General features: G+C 37.8%; 1 protein-coding gene across 5 annotated transcripts in view; it reads left to right on the top strand.

The window, feature by feature from the left end:
• Nucleotides 1–24,692, top strand: part of atp2b3b (ATPase plasma membrane Ca2+ transporting 3b) — a 62,753-nt gene extending 38,061 nt beyond the window's left edge. For 2 of the 5 annotated variants that reach the window (XM_084098023.1, XM_084098022.1), the window contains 12 exons: nucleotides 256–497; nucleotides 601–835; nucleotides 914–1,093; nucleotides 1,202–1,289; nucleotides 2,378–2,484; nucleotides 2,726–2,917; nucleotides 3,668–3,881; nucleotides 4,128–4,339; nucleotides 5,368–5,475; nucleotides 8,005–8,187; nucleotides 11,577–11,730; nucleotides 20,497–24,692. In XM_084098023.1, coding sequence (XP_083954149.1) covers nucleotides 256–497; nucleotides 601–835; nucleotides 914–1,093; nucleotides 1,202–1,289; nucleotides 2,378–2,484; nucleotides 2,726–2,917; nucleotides 3,668–3,881; nucleotides 4,128–4,339; nucleotides 5,368–5,475; nucleotides 8,005–8,187; nucleotides 11,577–11,730; nucleotides 20,497–20,522 — 1,941 coding nt within the window. In that variant the 3' untranslated portion in view covers nucleotides 20,523–24,692. The remainder of the gene's footprint in view (nucleotides 1–255; nucleotides 498–600; nucleotides 836–913; nucleotides 1,094–1,201; nucleotides 1,290–2,377; nucleotides 2,485–2,725; nucleotides 2,918–3,667; nucleotides 3,882–4,127; nucleotides 4,340–5,367; nucleotides 5,476–8,004; nucleotides 8,188–11,576; nucleotides 11,731–20,496) is intronic. The other 3 variants (XM_084098021.1, XM_084098020.1, XM_084098024.1) reach the window with 2 other exon arrangements.
• Nucleotides 24,693–24,787: the final 95 nt, after the last annotated feature.

The raw sequence follows: 24,787 nt of genomic DNA, 5'->3' as shown, positions 1-24,787 counted from the left end.
ACAAGTTTTTACCGTAGCATTTTTACAGTTATTTTATTGTTAAGATTAAAAACATTTTTTACAGTACAGGCTGGGAAACCAGCCTGCTAGCTTAGGCTGGTGTAAGATGGTTTTTTTTTCAGCCGGGAAGCACCATTACACTATAAAAAATTCACAGTCGCACTCGGTTGCCAAATATAAATAGAAACTTTTCTAGTTCAACTTTTTTCATTTTCTCTTATCTGTGTCCCTTGCTTCATTTCAATTCTCTTTCAGCCTCCGGATGTGGAAGGGGGTCTGCCCAAGCAGGTTGGTAATAAGACAGAGTGTGGTCTGCTGGGCTTCCTGCTGGACTTGAAGAGAGACTACGTCCCTGTGAGAGAGCAGATCCCAGAGGAGAAGATCTACAAAGTCTACACTTTTAACTCTGTACGCAAGTCAATGAGCACTGTGGTGCAGATGCCGGATGGAAACTTCCGGCTCTACAGCAAAGGAGCCTCTGAGATCCTTCTGAAAAAGTGAGTAAAGCACGACAAGATCTAGGAAATATACTTATATGTTTCTTTTGTTGGTTGTCATTGTAGACCTCTTTTGACCTCCCTGCTTTCTCTTCTACCTCAGGTGTTCCTCCATACTTGGTGCCAACGGTGAAGCACGAAACTTCAAGCCACGGGACCGAGATGAGATGGTGAAGAAAGTGATCGAGCCCATGGCATGTGAAGGCCTGCGAACCATCTGCATCGCTTATCGTGATCTTCCCTGTGACCCCGAGCCTGACTGGGAAAACGAAGCTGAAATTGTCACCGAACTGAGCTGCATCGCTGTCGTCGGGATTGAGGATCCCGTTCGACCTGAGGTATGTAGAGAGAACACGTATTCTGTATCATCGAAGTGCGTTTTCTCTTTTCGAGCCTTTTTTCCGCTCCTCCCACAGGTCCCTGATGCCATTCTGAAGTGTCAGAGGGCAGGCATCACTGTGCGCATGGTCACCGGCGACAACATCAACACAGCACGAGCCATTGCTGCCAAGTGTGGCATCATTCAGCCTGGGGATGACTTTCTGTGCTTGGACGGGAAAGAGTTTAACCGAAGAATCAGGAATGAGAAAGGAGAGGTTTGTGGAAATTGAATCTTGGACACCTCAGCACGAAACCAATATAGACTAAACTGAATCATGGATGTCCATGCTTTGTGTACGTGCGTGTGTGTGTTTGTGTTATAGATTGAGCAGGAGAGGATTGATAAGATCTGGCCCAAGCTCAGAGTCCTGGCGCGTTCCTCCCCCACAGACAAACACACTCTTGTAAAAGGTGAGACACTCTTTCCATCTACTCATCATGCCCAGACTCACTTGAATCTTAAAGTATGGGAATTATATAGTGTCCAAAATTGCTAAACAAATATTATATTATAATATTTATACTTATATTTTGAATATTTTTTTAATTCTGTTTTTATTTTTATTCAGTTTCAGTTTAAGAGCCTTAAGCTCTGCACACTCTAGATCAAACAGACAATCTAGATTAAAAGATTTTAAGACCATGAGAAACATACACTACAACAATTAAAGTTTTTTTTAAAGAAGTCTCTTCTGTTTTCTATTATAATATATTTGAAAATATAATTTATTCCTGTGATGGAAAAGCTGAATTTTTAGCATCATTACTCCAGTCTTACATAAAATGGTAAATGGTAAATGGACTGCATTTATATAGCGCTTTCAACAGACCCATGGCCACCAAAGCGCTTTACATATTGCCTCACATTCACCCATTCATTCACTCATTCATACACCGACGGTATTAAAAATCATTTTAATATGCTGATTTGCTGCTCAAGAAGAATTTCTTATTATTATCAATGTTGAAAACAGTTGTGTTGCTTAATATTTTTGTGGAAACAGTTATACTTTTTTTCAGGATTATTTGATTAATAGAAAGTTCAAAAGAACAGAGTTTCTTTTTAGTTAATAGTAGTTACTAGAATTGTAATATTGTGTTACTCATTTGTTCCTGTGTAGTTATTCATTAATTATGGAACAGTATTCTAAAGTGTTACAGAAATCTTTTATTAGTGTCTTTACTGTGTCATATTTGATCAATCAAATGCATTCTTGCTGAATAAAAATAATAATTTCTTAAAAAAAATAATAATAATCACTAACCCCAAAACTTTTGATCAGTAGTGTAAATTCAGTCAAGTGTGTCCAAACTGTTGCCTGGTGCTGTAGTGTATTTACAATGTATGCAAATTTAGTAGGCCGCACTTACAGTCGTACAATTAAAATGTATCAGACGGATGAATTCATGTTCTGTGGTGACAGCAGTTGTATTCAGTGATTGGTCAAGGTTGTGTGCTTGCTGGTAATTGTTTGCTGGGTGATGATGCCATTGTGTAGGCATCATTGACAGCACTGTGTTGGAGCAGAGACAGGTGGTGGCCGTAACTGGTGATGGGACCAATGACGGGCCGGCTCTCAAGAAGGCAGATGTGGGCTTTGCGATGGTAAGCACATCTGATGAACACCTCCCTCTAATCTATTCATGTATTCATCCTCCCATCCAAGAGGTTGTTAAGAGATGAGCAATGATGAGAGATGAATATTGATTTATTAGAAGCTCCACTTATATCATGTTCATCCAACAAGGCTGTATGATAACATTGAGTTAAGATGCATTAAATTGCATAAAATTAGATGCATGCATTCCCTAAATCTCTTTCTCTTTGTCTTTCTTGCTGTCTCTAGGGTATAGCAGGTACTGATGTAGCTAAAGAAGCCTCTGACATCATCCTGACCGATGATAACTTCTCCAGCATTGTGAAAGCTGTCATGTGGGGGAGAAATGTGTATGACAGCATCTCCAAGTTCCTGCAGTTTCAGCTTACTGTCAATGTAGTGGCCGTCATCGTAGCTTTCACTGGGGCCTGCATTACACAGGTAACACACGTACCCCAGTGTTGTGATATGCAAATATAGTATTGTGCATTTTTCGAATTACCTTTTAATATTTAGTATTTCAACTTCAATTTTTATATTTTTTATTTACATTTTTAAGTTTTTATGTCATATTTATAGTTTAAATACTGTGACCTGTATCTGAGTATAATGACTCAAAGCAGAACAAATGTAGGGCGTGATTTTGCCCATTGTTGGATTGTTATGGTTTGCTATTTGTCGATCTCATGTGAGTGACAGGTTGTCCTGCCCTTGCGCCAGTAAACACATCAAACAGAGAAGAGAAGAAATGCCACTGCAAGAGGGAGGGGGGAGTTGTTTTGATGAAAGATTACAAGGGGAAAAAATGATGTGCACTGATAAATAATTTTTAATAAGTACTGCAATATTCCATTAAAAAAAATTCAATGTTGGTTTAAAACAAATGATAAGGCAGGGCAAGGGCAGTTCCCTCACTTTAAACATTGCGTCCCCCCTAAATCTACTCCTTGGATCAGTGTCATTTGTCTTAGCCCATAGAGTTGCAGTAAATGTGAAAGATCGCTGATAGCTCTGTGTCATGCAGGTTAGGGGAACTGACTGCATTGCACCTCTCAAGCTCATAGCAAAAGAAAGCTGCAGTTAAATCAGACACTGAGCCCCCTGCTGGAGGCTGGTGTTACTGCATACTCTTCACTGGTAAAAAGTGTAGTTCAGTACCTTCATCTGTAATCTGTGTGTGTTTGTGTGTAGGACTCCCCACTAAAAGCTGTACAAATGTTGTGGGTCAATCTGATCATGGACACATTTGCCTCTTTGGCTCTTGCCACTGAGCCGCCCACTGAAGCCCTGCTGCTTAGGAAACCTTACGGCCGCAACAACCCTCTCATCTCGCTCACAATGATGAAGAACATCCTGGGTCATGGAGTCTATCAGCTCGTCATCATCTTCACCCTGCTGTTTGTCGGTAGGACAAAGAGTTTAAGGATCAATATGTGTTGTTTTGCATTATTGATATGTTGAATTAGGAAGAAACTTTACTGGTTTAGCAGAAACTTAACATTTAGCTGATGCATTTTTTAAAGAAAAAATTACAAATGAGAGCAATAAAAGCATAAGTGAGTGATCTAAAGGGGGAAACAATGAGTGCATACTGAGTGCACCTTTTTTAAGAACTGTTTAATACAAATGCTTTCATCTCTTTTATCCCAAGGAGAGAAAATCTTCAACATCGACTGCGGCCGTAATGCACCCTTACACTCCCCCCCATCTGAACACTACACCATCATCTTCAATACATTTGTCCTGATGCAGCTCTTCAACGAGATCAACGCTCGCAAGATTCACGGCGAAAGGAACGTGTTCGACGGCATCTTCGGGAACCCTATCTTCTGCAGCATTGTTCTGGGAACATTTGGAGTGCAGGTCAGAGCTACTGTAGTTCATGTTGTGCTCCATGAGCAGGCCCTCCAGATTTCTGCAGAATTTGAACACCGTCATTAACAAAGTTTTGCATATCTCTCACCCCTGTGTGTTAGTTTATTAAATACACTGCATTTTTGTATTGTTTGCCTTTAAAAATCATTTAAATGAATTTATTTGAAGAATTTCAGAGAATATATCTTGAATTAATTTATTAAAGTACCCCATTATGGTTTTTTTTGGATATTACCTTTCATGTAGTGTGTAATATAGCTGTTTGCGAATGTAAAAGGTCCCCAAAGTTTCACAGATCAAAGTGAATGGATGAATGGAGTTATAATCAGTAATCAATGTATGCTTTGACCAGCCCTCAGACATTGTAGTTGTAGCTGAGGCCTGGAAGAGTTTGCTTCATGTTATCGACATTTCGAGAAGACAATGTTTTCTGCTCTGCGAAAGCAAATCCACTTTGCATGCACTTCCAAAGGATCAGTACTCTGGTACTCAGTACTCAGTAAATTTTGATTAATTTGATAATGCTTGCAGCTACAAATAACAGTGTATTACATAAATGTTTGTTTTTTTAAACCAGAAAAGCCGAATCCCGCCCCACAGCCGATTCTTTCATATATGAAATACTGTAAATACTAAACCCAAACCCTCACCTTAACCTTAGCATAGTGTTGGTAGCACAACCTTAAAGATAGTATTGCTGTTTGTCACGATCATTTCTATCCATGATTTTTCTAAAGTCTGAACTGAATTTGTGAAGTCTGAACTTTTTTTGAAATTTAGTTTAACTATTGAAATCGGCTGTGGGGCGAAGTTTGCACTTAATTTGTTTGGAAACTCTTAAATCCATTTAACAGATATTCCCCCAAAAAAGAGTGTGAAATATAAAAGTTCCGTCTGGGACTCCATGAGGTTGAATGAAAGGTAACACGAGCAGGTGACTGATGTGCTGGGCGCCTAAATTTCGGCTGTGCTGAGTGTTGATGGTGTTTGCTTGTTTGCTGTTGATCTGTGTGCAGATTGTGATTGTGCAGTTTGGGGGCAAGCCCTTCAGTTGTGCCCCTCTCAATATGGAGCAGTGGCTGTGGTGCCTCTTCGTGGGAGTTGGAGAGCTGCTGTGGGGTCAGGTAGGAGAGTAAAAGTCAAAGAACGAATAAGGAGAGCGACTATCAAACATTGTCTGACTGAAGGTGTCGAATATTTCATTTCATTTCAAGTTTAAGATCTTCAAAATTCTCACAGATATGACATTTTATTCCCCAAAAGAACCTGATTAATTGGCTGATATTGTCACATATGAACAGGTATTCATTTTTATACATGAAATATATCTTTAACTGTACTTCAAATCTTTCCCTGCCAGCGTTTTTGTATTTTTTTTTAATTGACAGCCAGCACCAGCAGAATATTTGAGGGAACAGCCATTTTTAGTGGTGTCTGAAACCATTGTGGACGTTATTGAGTGCACTTATTCAATCCCACATTGCACTGCAATGACGAATGCACAACCGATGTACGCTCAACGACTGCCCGAATTCGCTCACTCCTTTTCATCCACTCCTTCAAGTGAACAGTATTAGTGTACTAATGTGGGTAATAGTGAATGAGGGTTTAGGGCGCGATTTCGGATTCAGCGCTTCCAGTGGACTACACAAAAATTCACATTCTCAGAATTAGGAACATATTTTCTTTATAAATAAATATTTTCAAATAATGTTAGTTTATAAGTAAATCTATGTGGAAAAAATAGTATTTAATAGGCTACTCAATGAAAAGAGTATACCATTACAAGCCAAGTATACTTAGAACACTTAATTATTCTTTTAAGTATTTAGATCAAAAGATTGAGGACAAGTATAGGCCAAATATACTTACTTTCTGTCAGTATATGTCAAGTATACTTAAATGTAATTTTAAGGATATTTCTAAGACGTACATAATAAGTAGATTGAAAGTATACTTTCTTATTTTTAGTTTATAAGAACTATACTAATAGCACACTTTTTTGTAAGTGACAGCATATTGCCAAAAATATGTGGATACCCACTCAACACTCACATGTGCCATATGCATTTAATTTCAAACCAAGAAACATTAATTTGGAGTTAGTGCTCCTTTTATTGCTATAACAGCTTCTATACTTCAGGGAAGGCTTGTTTTCTACTAGATGTTGGAATATAGCTGTGTGAATTTGCTCCCATTAAGACACAAAAGCATCATTGAGATCAGGCACTGATGTTGGGTAATGAGGTCTGGCTCATCCCAAATTCATCCCACGGGTGTTCAGTTGGGTTCAAGTTCTTCCACACCAGACTCAATACAGCATTTTATTGGTGGACTTGCTCTTTGGTTCTCATCTTACTGAAAATATTTGTCCTAGGATGGTATGCTTGATTTTAAGCACCCGAGAATGACAAAACCGTTAAAGCGATTTTTAATAAAATGGTACTCAGAAAATATCCCTATTACTTGACAGATATTATGTGCCACAGATTATTTAACTACTCAAAACCAAGTTTTTTAAAAGTACTTTCTGCTTGTCAATCACTTTGCATATTCGCAGGGCAGTCCATATATGGGCAGCAGGAAGCTTAGAGCTTGGTAGATGAAGTGGATCAAGTTGTTCCAAACCTGTATGAATTTCTTTCTTCTGCTGAACACAAAAGAAAATATTTTGAAGAATATGGGTAACAAAACAGTTGATGGGCCCCATTGACCTCCATAGTATGGGGGGAAAATAATCAACTCATCAACTGTTAGGTTACTGACATTCTTCAAAATATCTTTTGTGTTCAGAAGAAGAAATAAATTCATTCAGGTTTAGATCAACTTGAGGGTGAGTAAATGATGACAGAATTTTCATCTTTGGGTGAACTATCCCTTTAAGCACCAATTCCTTTTATTTAGAAGATTTATAGCAATAGTCGCATCCTGGCACTGCATGTGACTTGAGAATGTGGTTCCTCAGACTTGATAGAGGTGAACAGTGTTTGACACTAGGGATGCGCCAATATTAAAGATCTGGCCAGTATGATAAGCTTATAATCATGTTGATGTTACGGCTGATAATATATGTCTGATAAAATATTTTTAACACCATTTTGTTGACTATTTTGTCTAAATAAATGTCAAATAAAACAAAAATCAGTTGTTTTAAATACTAAAAGTGAATTTAGCAAAAAAACACATTATTATAATTGTACTGGATGAAATTTGGAAAAGGAGCACGCACAGTTACTGTAAATGTCCAATATACGACCATTCAAAAAATTGGGATTTTTTTAGTCTCCTGCTCAACAAGGCTGTGTTTTTATTTGATCAAAAATACAGCAAAAACAGAAACATTGTGAAGTATTATTACAATTTAAAATAGTTTTCTCTTTTAATAGCCATTTTCTTTGTTAATATATTTTAAAATGTAATTTATTCCAGTGATCAATATATGCTATAGAGGATCTCAGCTTTATCTTTGTAGGGCGGGGCTTTGGAATGAGGGGGCGTGTCTAATTCAGTGGCTAAATCTGACTTGTAAATCTAATTAGAAGGGATGTCTACGTATTTTTGCCCATGTATTTTTATCTACTGTATATCGACCAATGGCCACAGTCATATCGGTCATTCCACTCCTCTTAAACTAATTCTCCTCTTCATCTCAGGTGATCGCCACAGTGCCCACTAGTCACCTGAAGTGTCTGAAGGAGGCGGGCCAGGGGCGGGGGACAGACGATATGACTGAGGACGAGCTGGCCGAGGACGAGGAGGAGATCGACCATGCTGAGAGAGAGCTACGCAGGGGGCAGATCCTCTGGTTTAGAGGCCTTAACCGTATCCAGACTCAGGTGCTGTGCATGAGACCCCTTACCTCTGATCAGCCAATCGCTGTGGTAGAGCTAGTTCGAGCACTAGTCACATAAGATAATTTCCACAGACAGTAGAACTAGTCTCTTCAAAGAATGCTCTTTTGCTTTTCCTTTGGTTTTGTCCTCTTCTCCCTCTAGACCCTCTCTGAGTCACCAGCATTAGCTCATCCTTGCCTTTTCCTTTTCCCTTTCCTCCTCTCCTTCGCTACTCTATCTCTGTCTCTGCTGCCCACTTTTGGGACCCTCTCTAAATGAGTATAGATTTCCCCTAACAAGAATCTATAACATTCCCCCCTCCCGTGCTCAGAGCTCTGTTTTGTCACTCTATTATGTAACTTGAGTCCTTTAAAGTCCTAATTTATTGCTTAGTAACTCATTTGCCTCAGAGTCACAGCATAGAATCAGTCGCATCCTGGCGCGCTGCATGGGACTTGAGAATGTTGCTCCTCAGACTTTATAGAGCTTTATAGATTTGATGAGGATCTGAACAATGTTTGAGTGTAGGGATGCGCCGATTTTAAAGATCTGGCCAATGCGATAAGCTGATAACTACTTATGTTGTGGTTGATATTAAAGTTCTATACTTTTTTGTCTAAGTAAATTTAAATTCGTTTAAATTCTAAAAGTGAATTTAGACACCACAACATTATGTAAAGTATGAAATTTGGGGTTCAAAAGTTTAGGCTCTCTTATGCTCAGCACACTGTAAAAAAATATTGCTGCAATTAGTTATAACAGATAAAAAACTTAGTTTTAAGTCAAGCACGAACACATACTTTTTAAAGTTGAAACAACACATTATTTCTTCTAATTTAGAATTTTAAGTTGTGATAAATAATCATCACAGCAATCAATTTTTTTACAGTGCACGGTTGCATTTATTTGATAAAAAAAACAACAGTAATATTGTCAAATATTTTTACTATTTAAAATAACTTTTCTAGTTTAATATAGTAAGTAAAGGCATAATATAGTCTGTAAAGGCAAAGCTGAATTGTCAGCCTGTTTGATGCTCAAGAAACATTTCATATTATTATCAATGTTATTATACAGTTTTTGTGGAAACCGTCATACATTTTTTTCAGGATTCTTTGATGAATCAGTTCAAAAGAACAGCATTTATTTGAAATACAAATCTTTTGTAACATTATAAATGTCTGTACTGTCACTTTTGATCAATTGAATGCGTCCTCGCTGAATAAAAGTAATTTATTCTTGCTGAATTTGAGACTTCCGCATCAAGGCTTGTATTATTATAATACATGTGTCCACCTTAGTTACAATACTTTGGAGACTTTGGTGAGAAGAGTAGATTAGAAATACTTATTGTTACTTGAACTTGGTCATGTGTCTAGTATATTTGTGCATATTGCCTTTTATATTTTGCTCATTTCAAAGGCTCTGCTGAAAATCTCTTTTGATTTGATCTGTTATCTATAATTAACCAAATGTTTATTATACTCTCTTGTTTCTCTGTCCATTCCTTTTCACTATCTCTTTCTCTACAATTTTCAACCTTCACGGAACCTCAGCTCACAGGGTTATTGTTGTTGTTTTTTGCTAATTACTGAAGTAGTTTGATTTGAGGCCAATGCTGAATGAATTTCCTTGAGTGGAACTGTACTAATGCTAATCGTAGTTCTCAGTCCGGACTCTACCCATGACTTTTGTTGAAGGATCTATTGTGGTGGACTTTCTTTGAAATTTTTTTCCTGAGCAGAACTACGCTAGTAGGCACATAAATGACAATGAAGTTTATCTAATGTATAGAGTAAGTGGGCCGTGATGCCCGTTGTTTTATAACACTGCAACATCAGAAAGAGATTTAATGCTCTCAAAGCACATGCACATGCTAGCACAAACACTTATATGCTAAGTCCATTCTAGCACTCACTCTTTTTGGCCATGTTCTTGCTCATATTTACCATCAGTGAGCAGACTTGATGGGATGGTAGTGCATTATAAAGATATTTCTTTAAAATTTGGAGTGCCCGGTATAGATTGCTGAAGTGCTTGTAAAGCTTCTTACAAGGTTTCCATCGATTCCCTCACTGCTCGACACTGAGTAGGCAAAACACGACACACATTATAGTGGCTGGCCTCATATCATCAGTCAGCCTAATCTAATCACGGCTTTCATCCAGCATGGCTCCACTGAGAAGAGCACCTCCATTTCTCAGTGTTGTGTTTTTGACACAGGGTATTTGCAGATTAATTATCAATGAGGCCTTACGCAAGATGATTGCAAATTCTTACGGCATTTCCCATTTTGGTTTGGCCTGGTTCAACTCGCATGTAAAATTGATTCAGTGAGTTTTAGAAAAGTGAAGCATTTCAGGTGGTGTCTGGTGTGGTTGCAGAGATATCCATTTGTTGTAAGCTTTTATTGCAAAATGATATTTTGAGAACTTATCTTGTGTCTATTTGATCACTTAAAGGAGCCATTTAGAAACAAAACAATACCGCAATGACATCCGTTCTCAGTATTTGTGGGGGGGAAGGTAACATAATCCTAAAAATTAACTGACAAATTAAGTGTGTGTTTCTTCAGAGTGAACGTTTGCAAACCATTTACTTATTCTTGAGTGAAGGTCATATTAAAGATTTATTTTATTTTATGGGAAATTATTGAATCGTGTGAAAGTGGTCTTAATGTGACAGTTCTTGGTGGTCAGCGAAAAGATGTTTTAGTGGCAGAGCAAGTTACTACATTTTGATGAAAGATCATAAAGACTTGTAATATATGCATAATCTTAATAAGACCAAGACTGTGTTCTAAGAAATTAATTTGGGTCAATTTTGATTCCACCTTGATCCTGGTTGCAGGTCTTAAAAGGGATAGTTCACCCAAAAATGAAAACTTTTACTCATCATTTACTCATCCTCATGTTGTTCCATGTGTGACTTTCTGTCTTCTGTAGAACACAAATAGAGACATTTTGAAGAATAGTTATGTTAGTTCATAGTGACCACATCTTTGCAGCCTAAAAAAAGGACAAAAACACCATAAAAGCAGCATAACAGTGGTCCATACAACTCAATTCAACAGCTTTGTGTGAGGAACAGACTGGAAAAAATCAATTTTTATGTTCCATAGCAAAATAAATAACCTCATATGGGTTTGAATGACACCTGGGGAAGTTAATAATGACAGAATTGTCATTTTTGGGTGAACTATACCTTAATGTTAAAAGATGTACCGCTTAGTACACAATGCCAACTTAGCTTTCTAACTCCTACCGGTTGTATAATCACAAGCATATTTTCTTCTCGCTCTGCTCCCTCCTTCCTCTTTCTCTCTCTCTCTCTCTCTCTCTCTTTCTTACTGTGAAGTGTGTATATGATGTGGTTCTCTCTCTCTCCTGCAGATGGAGGTAGTGAGTACGTTCAAGAGAAGTGGTTCGTTTCAGGGTGCAGTGAGACGTCGATCCTCAGTGCTCAGCCAGCTCCATGACGTAACCAATATTTCTACCCCCACTCATGTAGTTCTCTCCACTGCCAATGCAAGCGCCGCTCCCGGGAGTGAGTTCCCTGCTTTCCCTACCTGTGTCAGACACACTTTAAACACTCACAAAACATGATCTCTCACAAACACACTCACACTTGCACCAGGCATTCCTTCTCACACACACACAGCAGCACATGCAACACCCCACCGTGTGTGCCGTGGAAATTCTGTTCTGTATTTGAAACCTTCTCTGTAGTCGTCTCTCTGTGATTGAGTGGCTCTTTGCAAGATAGCCTGTCTGGCTTTGACTGATTCTCTATGGGCCGCCGTTTGTGTCTCCTTCCCGAGTCCCTCCTCTCCTTCTCTCGATCTCTGTGTGCTGTCTTGCTGTGTCGGGCCTTTTCTCTTGCTGTTGGGTTCCTCTTTGTTGTCTGAAGGTGTTGGTTTTGTTTTCAAATCCCTGTTTCTCGATAAGCCGTTCTCTGTCTTCTCTCTGTCTAAAACTAAACCGATACTCTACAACAGAATGTGTAAAAAAACCACATTTGAATTTTTTTTTCTTTGACTCGAATCTGTTTTTTTTTTTAAAGCTGAAGTGGTTGTTGTTGTTGTTTTGTTGTTAAAAATAGTAAGTGATCAAATTTCATGAGCATAAACCATCGGTTGGACAAACACATAGTCCCTCCCCCAATCCCATGCGATTGGTTGAGACAATATTATTTTAACTGCATCACAGAGATCTATAGATGATTAACGTAAATTAAATAATTGCATGACTACATGTAATACTTCACTTAAATAATTTAATTTAGAATAAATATCTGGACATTGATTAATGCTCCGGTGCTGAACCTGTATTTAGTCCAAACATCCACAGAGAGAATACAGAGAGTACATAGCATTCATTTATTTTCCGAGAGGCTTCTGTTGTCAAGCGTGGTTTGCTAAAAAGATGAAGTTTTACAGTAAGCAGAGGTAGTCAATGTGCTGCACTGCTATGGCTTTTGAGCCTACACAGGGGTAAACCTTCGAGTATAAGCCCTATAAGGTTCTTCTCCCTCTGACATTTCTCTCTGTCTCTCTCTCTCTCTCTCTCTCTTCCATTCTCTTTCCCTCTATTACTTTTTTCCAGATAATGCATCTTGTATTTTCCATCATGAGACTGTGTGAAAGCTTCCTCTAATGTCTCTGTGCTTCTGACTGCATCTCCCTTCCACAGATCCTCAAAATCTTTTTCTCTGTCCCATGATTCACACGGTTCATGGCTCAAATCTATTTTTACCTATCTCCTGTTCTCTCCTCTGTAGGCATCTTCTAAACTCTTCTAAACTAACAAACAGTCTTTCATTTTTCTATCAAAGTAGTACATTACCATATGTCTAGATATCATTCTTTAAAGGAATCAAAACAAGGGTTTAAAACAAGTTCAGCTCTATTGATAGCATCTGTGTCATGCTGTTGAAAATAATGTTTTAAAAACAAAGCGGAAATTACAGATGCTGTCAATTGAGTGACAGTCAAGTGAAAAATGTAAATTGTGTCCTAAAAATACATTTACTCATCCTCACGTCGTTCCAAACCTGTATGGCTTTCTTTCATATGTGGAACACAAAATAATATGTTTTGAAGAATGTCCACACTGCTCTTCCATACAGTGAGAGTTTCTTTAAAAGCATTATAATAGTAATTAAACACTGAAAAACTTGAAAGTCCTTATATAGTCACCATTCACTTTTATTAAATGGAAAAAAGGAGTTTGGGCTTGGACAGCTTTGTGTTCAGCGATAGTAATAAAATCATACAGGTTTGGAACGGCATGAGGGTGAATAAATGATGATGAAATTATAATTGAATTTAAAGAACAATAATTATAATTTGAGTGAACCGATTTGTAACTTATTTTGAACCCAAAATACTTATTTAATAAACTCTAATAGTTCTTTTATTAAGATTTTAAGAACTTATAGGTATACAGTATGTTTTCTTTTTCTGGAATTAGTGGACTAACTGATTCTTCATCAATACTAGATTTTTTTCCCCAGCTTTTTCTCCATCTTTGTGGTATTTTTTTTATTTCAGGCAAGAAATGTTACCATAAATCATTGCGATTGACTGCTCTGTGTCGTGCTTCATGTGTATCTGTACATTTGTCATCACATTTTTTCACTCTCTGTGTGTGTGTACTGTGCTTATGTGGGTGACATGTGCCACTCTACTCACTTAGTCTTTTTTTTCCAGCTCTATACATCTCTTAATCCTTGTTCTCACACTAATTTTCTTTGACTTTGACTGAGATTTGTGAACCAAACATTCACTTTTTTCTTTAAACATCATTCTGTCAACCTCATGTTAGAAATAAGACTACAAAAACATTTAGCTGATGTTAGTGTGTGATATCCTTTATGATGTATATGTTAATACATCATAAGTAAATATCTTTAAAAATAATCTTCAGAGAAGAAAACACTTTTATTTAGATCGATCATTCATCACAGCTCTCCAAAAACATGCGTTCCCCTCCCCCCTCCTCACAGCTGTCTCACCCACACACAGATGTTTGTTTAAAAAATGTTGACAGATCTACGGATCAAGTTTGTTTTCATTTTAGGTTTTGTAAGATGGGTTTACACTGTAACCCAGAGGTCCAGAAGAGGCGCAGTGCTGCCACTGATAGATTCATGTTTATCTCACTCATTTGCTCAAGCATTTGCCTTGTATGGTAATGGTTTACTGCCTAAAACAGATGCTCACTATCAGTAGTCAGTTTATCAAAGTGGGAAGATCCAAGTGATGTTAATTTATTAAAGTTTTCCTAGCTTTGATTACTACCATCTGATAAAAATAATCATATTCATAGTCTCTGTCACTGTGTGAATTCTGCCATCAGATAATACAGAGCATTTTAAGCAGTGCATAATAATGCATAAAGATCACTATAGTTAAATGATGACGATATGTGAGATAAAGCATTAGTCATATTAGGAAAAAAGAATATAAATACAAAATACACATATTGTTATAATAAAAAATGACTCAGCTTTTGGAGTTTAGAAAAGTTGCTTTGTGAGGAAAAGTGTAGAAAAATTCAAGTTCAGTTTTGAGTTGAATTGCATTAATATAAAATACAACAGAACAGTATTCATAGTATGATTTGTATTTCTCTAAATGGACTTAGAAAGCACTCTTAAAAGCACTTTGCAGTCATTTCTAAATATAAATGATGTCAAATTTAAGACAAAATGATCATTTTTGTCCAGTTTCATTATTTACCATTTATCAAGAGTGAGAATTGCTCTTTAACGTGTCACAATCTTTATGCATAAACCTCTCTGAATGTATTTTTACAAATTCAACATGAAGTCATCATTTCATCACTGCTTTGTTAACTACTTCCTCTCCTTTCCTGCATCTTGTCACTTTGTCTGCTTCAAGTCTTTCTATGTAGCTCTATTTTCATTTCAGACATCTTTGGGAAATATTTGTTGAGTAAAGAAGTTTTTTTTAATGATAAAGTTTTTCCATCAAGCTTTTTTTTTCTTTGAAGGACACCGTGGGGGAGACAGTGGATAGTAATCTGACATGCTAACATCCAGAGCAAAGAGAAGAAAAAAAAAAAAAAACTCAATCAGTTTTAAACAAACACACATTTCCCAAAAGTGGGCGATATACTCGAACGTTTACCTGTATCCATGCAAAAAAAACAGAGAGAAAGTAACTCAAAGAACAAAAATGAAAACAAACAATTTCTCAATTCAGATTTGCATGACTTTTTCTCAGCAAACAGGCTCTTTGGAAAAACAGATAAGCACTAAACCAAATGCTTGACCGTCCCTTCCTGTTTGTTTGTTTGTTTTGTCTCTTGTAAATTCTTTCTTGGTCATTTTAGCTTCTTTTCCTTTGCTGGGTGAGTGTTGAAATGGGGGTTGGGATGGGCTGGGCCTGTGGCCACAGCAAAGGATTGCACTCTCAAATCTCCTTCCTTCTGAATATATATACACACGAGAGACGCGTGTGTATATGTGCTCCAGCTGCTTTTGATTTACTCTTACAGCATGAGCCTGACTGCTTACCCCATCATGCATTCAAGTTTTTGAGTTTGACCTCGACTTTCATTGTTTCTGTCCCTGTAACACGACAACGAAACAGCTGCACTGGAATGAGCATTTTGCTTTCTGATTGGTTCCTGTCCTCCTCCTCCTCCTCCTTTTCTCTGCATATAGACCGAGGCAGATCTCATCAACGCTCTTCAGCTACTCTTCTCTGTGTCTGTCATCTGCACTCAACTGCTCTGCTGCATGCCAAAAGATGCTCGCACTCTCAATCTCTCTCACTGAATGTGCTTTTTCACACCTCTCTAACCATCCACTACTGAATGTGTCATCTGAACACTAATCCAGAATAGTAGCCCTTACCGAGATAGCAGGCAAAATTCAATTTCAGGCCTATGACACTGTACAAAGGTGTGATCCATTTGTGCTGATAAGGTGACTTTTGCAGAAACCAGAGATGCTGGGACCTTGTTTATTGTGCCTGCTCTGTTCTTGTCAGTGTGATAGTGCTTGTTAAGGTCTTCTTTCACACCAGTTGGTGTCATGTGATCAATGGCTCAGTGCCAGGAAGTGACTAGTCTCAGAGAAGTCATCATCATCCATCTAGATGATGTCTCTTGAAATTTTATAACTTATCCTCTGGCAGTCAGTGTTATCTGAACCTGTGAAGCAATTTATCATATACATAAGCCTACTAGAGCGACCTTATATCTGTAGATCATCCGTGTGTGGGTGTTTCTTCAACTATGGGCACTTTTATGTCACATGAGGTGATTTTTTTTTTTATTAAAAACCAACAGTTTAATAATAATAATAATAATAATAATTATATAATTATAATTTTATATATATATATATATATATATATATATATATATATATATATATATATATGAAAAAAGTTCTCTCAAACTTTGATTCCTTCCTGAAAAAATATATTTTTTTAAAACTATAACCTAAACAAGGAGTGGAATAATCAAAGTACATTTCAATATTTATTGTCAACATTCATTTTAGATTTTTATACATCTGTCCCTCAGTCAGTTGTAGCATAATTTCACCTGCAATTTTTAACACTAATAATGATTTTTTTTTTTGCGCAAAATTGCAAAGAGACAACAATGTCAGTAAAGACACTGCTTGAGATTGTAATGTGATCAGAATATTATTATTGTGCATTATTTCTAATTTCTTGCTATCGAACAAATTTATTAAAAAAAACTTTTTTTCCACAGAATGTTATTTAAAACAAAACATAACTCGAGATGTGGTGGAAATATTAATGCCTCTCAAAAAAAAAGAATGTATTATTTATGGATATTTTAAGGGAGTTAAGGTCCTAAAAATGCTCATGATTGAAGAAACACCCATATGTTTTATACATCATATTATTATTATTATTATTATTATTATATGTAAATCGTGACAGTATAATACAAACTGGAATAAAACTCAGTTTGCTGATCAGGAAGACAGATAAAGCCATAGATAAGATTACAGATCATTCGATATTTAATACATCTCAGCTACAGTATATCTTCACAGCTTATGACCTATTTTCACTCATTGGCATTGACGTCATTGGCTGATGGCCTCATTACGCATGTTGTCTCCATGGCTTCTGTCATGACATCATGATCACATTACTAAAGTGGCATTGCCTTATTGTCATTGTTAATGCTGCTAGTACCAATGAGGAGGAAGTCAAAGAGTACCGCATAGTGCATCACTGTGTGTGTCCTACCTCCATCCCACCAGCCGGACCCCCACTTATGCATCTGTCTAGTCATCACATCCCCTTTGCTTAGCACTTTGTGGCAGATCCTTATGCATTGTTTCTTCCATTGGCTGTGTGTCTATGTGTGTATCAAGGCATCCTCCTTTCTGTCTTTCTTTCATCATCACTACTTAAGTTTTCAATACTAATAGGTCGATATACACACATGGCACATGTTCTGAATTGACTATCTGTTTGGTACTTTGTGCTTTCATTCATCTGTTTGTTTGAGGCCTGGTCTGTTTTCTGTTTTGAGTTTATGAGAATGTCCATCACCTTTATTTTTGAGTGATAACTGTGAACTGACAGCTTGGGTTCATTTCCTGTGTCTTATATTTGGTTTTATTTTGTTTATCATCTGTCTTTCTTTGAGAAACTCTTAAGATCTGGTTGCACAACTTAAGTGTAAAGCCTTAGTTTATAGGTATTAGAATCTAAATCAGAAATGTGCATTGTGTAATTTCTGCAGTGCCTAAAACAGAATTGCAATCTGTTTGTTTGAGTGGCGTATCATTGGCTCAACCTATGGCATGAGATGTGGTCAGGGACATCATGCACTGGTAGATGGCAAAAGGGGAAAAAACATGTTGTTGATGAATGAATTCAATGGGTTAAGTGTTTTGTTTAGTGTGCAAGGGGCAATGTAATAAATCCTGACCTAATAAGGAATATCATACAATCAAGAATGCTAATATTCAAACCAGACCAACACAGAACAGCATGATTGCAAGTATGGTATTTTTTTCATTCAACAATTCAATAAATAAGAATTTAAAATTAAGAAACTTACATTTAGACCAAATTTGACCAGTTATGTTGCCTATTTTTGCTCCACCACCAGAAATAGTTCCACACAAGCAGCAGGATTAACCATTGTGTCTCAAGCAACAATCCTGAATGAATCAGTGTGTTTGTTTAAATTGTTTGAATGAATGATTAAATTACTCACAAAGACAGGTCACTGAAAAATTCACTAAAAGAGTCACTGAAAAATCGCTACCACAACCAGCCAAAGTACACTTCAGTTTTTACTTGTACACTAGGATATGCGTAGCATTGTACACACTTACTGTACACGCGCGGCAGGATTTTTTGCACATGCTCACACACGAGCCTTGAATTTTTTACATTAATTAGCTTGTTCCCTAGAAACGGAGGAGATGGAACAACAAAAAACTACATAAGACTTCAACAACAGACACCTGCATTTTGTGAGGGGAATTTAAAGATACGAGCAACTCTAGTTTAAACGAAGACATTTTTATCGTTAATAGCTTTTTGAGAGAAATAACGCAGACACAAACAAGGAAGAAATCCTCTAGTGCGGATGTGTCGTGCACCTGTCTTTGTGCACACCAAAACTAAAGTATATTGTGGGCTTAAGCATTTGCGTAAAAACCGCAGTATATGTTGGACTTTAACGTTCAAGTCAAAACTGAAGCATACTTGACACACTGACAGTCTGTCTGGTATGCACTAGTCTTACGTAATCAGACTTTCAGACTGACGGCAGAAGGTCTGGACTTCATAGCAGCTTTCATTGGCCAAGGACCGCCCAAGGGGCCGCCTGACTGACATGCAAAGTAGCCAATGACAGTTTGTTTTGTTCAGCATCATGTTTAGGGGAGTGATAATGTAAAGTCAATGTCCCTACAATTACAGACCAGAGTGCAACCAATAAATCATTAATCCAAGAATGTTGTGCAAATTTACTGCAACAATGGCGCAGCAGTCTCCAAAAATGTTGAAAATTCAGCGTTTAGTTGATCCTGATAAGCGCTCATTGTCACAGTTGTAAACTATGGCTTTTTTCTTCCATGAGGTTTGGCGTCACGGCGGCTTTGATTCCAGATGGCCGTTAAAGGTGCAGTAAGCGATTTCTGAAAAACGCTGTTGAAAGTGGATCAGACCGAGCACCACAACACACTTGTAGACAATCAGCAGTAGGGGGCGTATACACTCATGATGGGGGAGGAGAGAGAGAGTGAGCAAGAGGAAGATTTGAAGAAAGACTGTAGAAAGAGAGATGGCTGAGAGACATTACAAAAGAGAAAAGGTCAGAGGAATATCACTGGAAAAAGAAGAGTTATGATCAGGCAAGAGCTTTAGGACCCACGTTTCCAGCGCTGGAGAGACCTAAGCAGGAATACCTGAAACCGGACGCCAATGTTGCGTTGTTTCTGCTCCATACGTGAGTAACATTGGTTTTGCTATGTTTCACAGAACCAAGATATGCTGTTGTTGCAATATTAGCTATAGTAACAGGACATTTTTGAGTGTCATTGTTTGTCTGGAACTGGTGTGCTGCTGGCAACTAACATTGAACTCTTGCTTGTATATACTCTTGTGTGCTGTATGTTCATTTTTTGTTCCTGTCGTTTGTTCGTCGTCTATGCTTTATTTTTCACGAAGCATTATTTTGCTTCCACTCTTGCATTGCGTGTTTGTGGATTTTGGTTGCGGAGCTATGAAGGATCAAATATCAACAGTGTTTCTCAGAAGTAGCTAACTGCACCTTTAAAATCGCCACATGCGCGTTTTCCGGAAATCCTGAAGAATGCGACCAATCAGATAATGACTCCAGTGAAACTCCAGTGTGTCTTATTTTGTGCCATATCTATCAGACGTTCAGCCAATGGTTACGCGCAAACACAGGCACAGAGTGATACAAACAGTGAAAGTCCCAGTGATGTCCCAGTTATTTGCAATTCTGTTTGTTCCCACTAGAAATTACACATTGTACCTTTAAGTACTAAAATAAAATCATTACTGTAGCTACCTAAAACAAATGACACAAACATATTCAAAATTTTGCAGCAACCTGATCTTGAGCTGTCTGTGCATTGTAAGGCATGTTCAGAACAGGTTCTACAGTGTTTCAGGTCTTTTCTATCACACATGTACTGAGAGATTTCTTTGCTCCCACCCTCCTCTGTCTCAACCCTCTCTCTGTCTTCACTCCTCCCACTCTGTTGTCTCTCTCTCTGCACCTCATCTCCTCTGTTCCCGTGTAGATGCGGGTGGTGAAAGCGTTCCGTAGCTCCCTTTACGACGGAATAGAGAAACCCGCGTCCAGGAATTCCATCCACAACTTCATGGCGCACCCCGAGTTTCTCATCAATGACTACATCCACAACATCCCGCTGATCGACGACACAGACATTGACGACGAATCGGAGTGGTCGAGGCACAACCAACAATTGCATCCGGCCTTCCGAAAGCCCCCTCCTCCTCCGGTCCAGCCTCCGCAGCGTTCCCATCCGCCACCCCGTCCCTACCGCCAGTACAGCCTCCCCACCACACCTAACCGCAACAACAACGCCATTGAGAGCAGCGTCTACCGCCTGAACCTCCCCACAGGCCCTGATGGGCACTGGACACCCCCCTCTCGACAGCTGTACCCCCTCCTCGCTCTGGAGACCTCTCTATAACTGACTGCTCTCCAGACCCTAAAAACTCTGAGGATGCAGACTTGTGCGGGTCCTGCTGGTTGGGGAGGCTCCTACGTACACTTTATCGGTGGTTGACCCCCAACACTAAGACAGGGTCATCCCATTACAACCATCCGCCCACTACCACCATCCACCAAAAGCACTATCAATCCTCATGTCTCAACAACAACCCCACAGACAACTCTCCTCTCACCGTGTGGAGAGGAGGCAAGTCTGCTGCGTATCTGTGGTTCCTTTGGACGGACCTAAGAAGGTGAGGAATCCAGACTGATGGATTTTAGTGGTTCTTTAGTGCTGGTGACTATTGACTTCTCGGAATGCAAAGGAATATGTTCCCTACGGGTGGAGTAGGGGTCCATTCACTTTACTTTTTATCGGTGTTACTAAACTCAATATTATTATTATTATTATTATAATGTTTGACTTCTTACTATCGCCACCGTCATCATGAGTGCTCGGATTATCATTGCGATATCACAGAATATGACTTTTATTACTCTGGATAAGCTTTAAAACATTTTTATTTATTTATTTATTTATTGTGATCACCAACATTTATTTTTCATTTTCACTTTGTCTATTTCTCTCTCTCTATGTGTCTGTGTGTGTTGTGTCTGTCCTATAAGCATAAAAAAGCAAGAAAAAAGAAGTACTAACAAAGCAAAGATAATATTAATTTGAAGCTTAGACTAATTCAATTATAATGCGTCTGCTGATGACAAAAACAAGACATATGTCGCCGCACCATTTTAGCGATCATTGTTTTACAGCATTTTATGTAAAAAAAAAAAAATCTGTTATTTGAGGGTAATTTGTAGCTTTACTCTAAGTGAGAGTAAGCTTCTTCTTCTTCTTTTTTAAACAAACATCATGCTCTTGATATTTTAAACATTTACACAATATGTTCATGTTTAAAATATGCTACAGGGTAGAGGATTTGGGCAATCCCATCACAGTGATATAATGGACGTGGGTGGGATTTTGGTGGTTTTCCATCTCAGCAATGGCAATCAACCTTATGACAAAATGGCCTTGTTAATATGTCTTACCTTGTTCAAAGTAGCTGAAATTTAAGGATTTAAGGATTTCAGTGGGTTTGCCCAGACTCAACATTTAATGGTGTCTTCGATTTTCCTTTTTTTTTCACATTTAAAGCCATTAAAATCCATGTTGTGCAGTTGACACCAACAAATGCATCAACCCTTTAAACATGTTCAAATAATTCTATTCGTTCAGTACATGCATACCTGCTGGCCCTTTAAATACATTCGCACTCACACTTGCTTTCCTCATTTGTGTGAAATATTTATCAGATTGTGTATATATCTGCAGACTGTGGTCACCAGGGTAGGGGAATCCATCTTATACTGCCACACCATAGTTAAAAAAATTATCAAAGATACTAAAACAATGGACAATCCGTGAGGGTATCATTACTTTTGCACAATATTGAGGTTCACTGAGCAAACGTTCAGTAGACTTTGATAGACACACCATCCTGCTATTGGTGCATATGTTAGCATTTCAGAACAACATCTTTGCACTGAACAATAATAATAATCCCTATTATATACATTAAGACATTCATGATTCTCCATGTCAGATGATAGAACGTTTGATTCAGTTACATTCCGTTGACGTTCCACTGATCAGTCGTACCACCCGGGGTTACCTCCTTTTGCACCCCATTATTGTCTGGAATGGTACAGTTACAACATAATACAATCATTTTGGGGAATGAGACCGGCACTTATGCAACAGACTGCCCTGCCCACAGCTCTGTGAAATACGCTTCATTACATGTACATATGGATCTCGAAAAAAAAAAACCTTTATCTGTATAGAATACTTTTCTAGATTGTCCAGTTGAGAGAAACTGGCGAATATCGAAAGCAGACAATGCAAGCATGAGCGTCACTAGATCATGTCATTGCATTGGTCGATTGTGTCTTTGCGGAGCATGTTGATATCATAGCGCTCGCTCTTCACCGTCATTGTTTGACTTCACTTTCGTCTGTCGATGCTTCACTGTGGCTCTTATAAGTGGTTGGTGGACACACGTTTCTCCTCCCAGCGCATCTGTGCTGTCATTAATGTGCTATTGTCCATGCTGATGTTCTCCTCCTGATACTCTGCCCTGTTTGTGGCGTGGAGCCTGGAGGTGGAGCAGTGTCACACTGCCAATCTGACTACTTATTAAATGCCAACCGACACACTGCTTAAAATGGGTTGACCCGTTCTGCGAATAGAAGAACTTTTGGTTGTCGGATCTTTAAATGGAAACCCATTTTTATAGGAATATTCTGGGTTCAGTCCATTCAAAGCACTTACAATGGAAGGGAATAGGGCCAATCAGTAAACATTAAAATACTCATAGTACAGCCATGTCAACATGAATTGAAATGTGAGGGAAAATACACTTCTTTAAAAGAAGAATTAATGTAAGCGCATTTTTTTTTTGTATTATAAGCATAAAATATTCAAAAAATTGGCCTCATTCAATTTCATTGTAAGTGTCTCGCCTTAACCTTAATTGTTGCTTCTTTTAAATTGTTCTCTTAAAAAATAAAATAAAAGTAGTAATCAGCATTATGCCACAAATGCTTAACTTGTATTGAACCCGGAATATGCCTTCAAGCAAAACTGTGTTAAATCTGCATGAATGTGTCTGACCTTTTGCTGAGTTCGATTGGCTCAGACAGTTTCAGTGGAGTCTCTAGTGTCGAGAGCGCTGGCAGGTCTCACAGATTGAACCCATTTCAAGGCCCAGACACTATCAGCAGGCCAAAGTGGTGGTCAGGGAGGACAGGTCAGTGAACCTGCTAAACCATTATAAAGAAATATTTCCTAACCTTATCTTATCCTCAGCAAAGCTTAACTACCGAAATAGTCCTCAAGCTATGCTCGTCTCTGAATAATTTTTAAATCTAAATATATCTAAGACGTATACCCCAATCATTGAACTCTCCAGACAGTGATGATATATATTACAGTGGCATATGTATGGTATCCCTCCTCTCCACCACAACAGACAGACACTTTACCGAAACTCCTGATAGTGACAAATATATATACGCATATATGTATATATATATATTTAAAAAAGAAAACAGATAATCCAAAACATCCATCGTCTGCCTTCATTTTGTTCCATTCTGTTGTAGAAAAATCACGCAAGGTAAGGTAAAAAAAAAAATTAATGTGAAAAAGAGTAAATAATATACTATATTTAATATAAAACTTATAAATTATTGTACAACTGCACCATCACTGTACATTTTTGCCAAAATGTGCACATGTGCATCTTTTGTTTACGATTTAAGCACATTTTGTGTTTTACTCTACTGTCTCTTCGTCTTTCTTTCTCCTTATGCTTTTTTGTAAAGAATTAAAATTGAACAGCTTGTACATTATTATGATTATTATGACTATTATTATGATTATTATTGTCTTTTTCCATCAGTGAACTTTTAGCTGATGGAAAAAACAGTTGCACATTCTCCTGAACATACACTTACTGCTCTACAATGGAAAAAAGACAAAAAAGAGAAAAATATTAAACTATTAAATATATTAATAATTACCTGCCTGTTATTTAAGAGAAAAAAAGTATCTATCTATGATGAAAGAACACAGCTGTATACTGTAGACTAAACTGTATGGAAATCTAAGAATTTAATGGGAAGATAAGTCAACACTTTTTGTCTGTATAAAAAATCAAATCAAAGTATTCTACAATAATAACTTTGACCAGTGTCTGTAGTTGTGTTTCATTGTGTGCCTGTGATTATTTCTTCGGCCTGATGACATTGTACAAGACTGCCAGATCACCTCTTCCCTTAAAGAAAGTCTT

The sequence above is a fragment of the Abramis brama genome (assembly GCF_963993115.1).
Source record: "Abramis brama genome assembly, chromosome: 22".
Lineage (NCBI taxonomy): Eukaryota > Metazoa > Chordata > Actinopteri > Cypriniformes > Leuciscidae > Abramis > Abramis brama.
The sequence above is the reverse complement of the archived record's forward strand: the minus strand, read 5'-3'. Positions and strand labels throughout refer to the sequence as shown.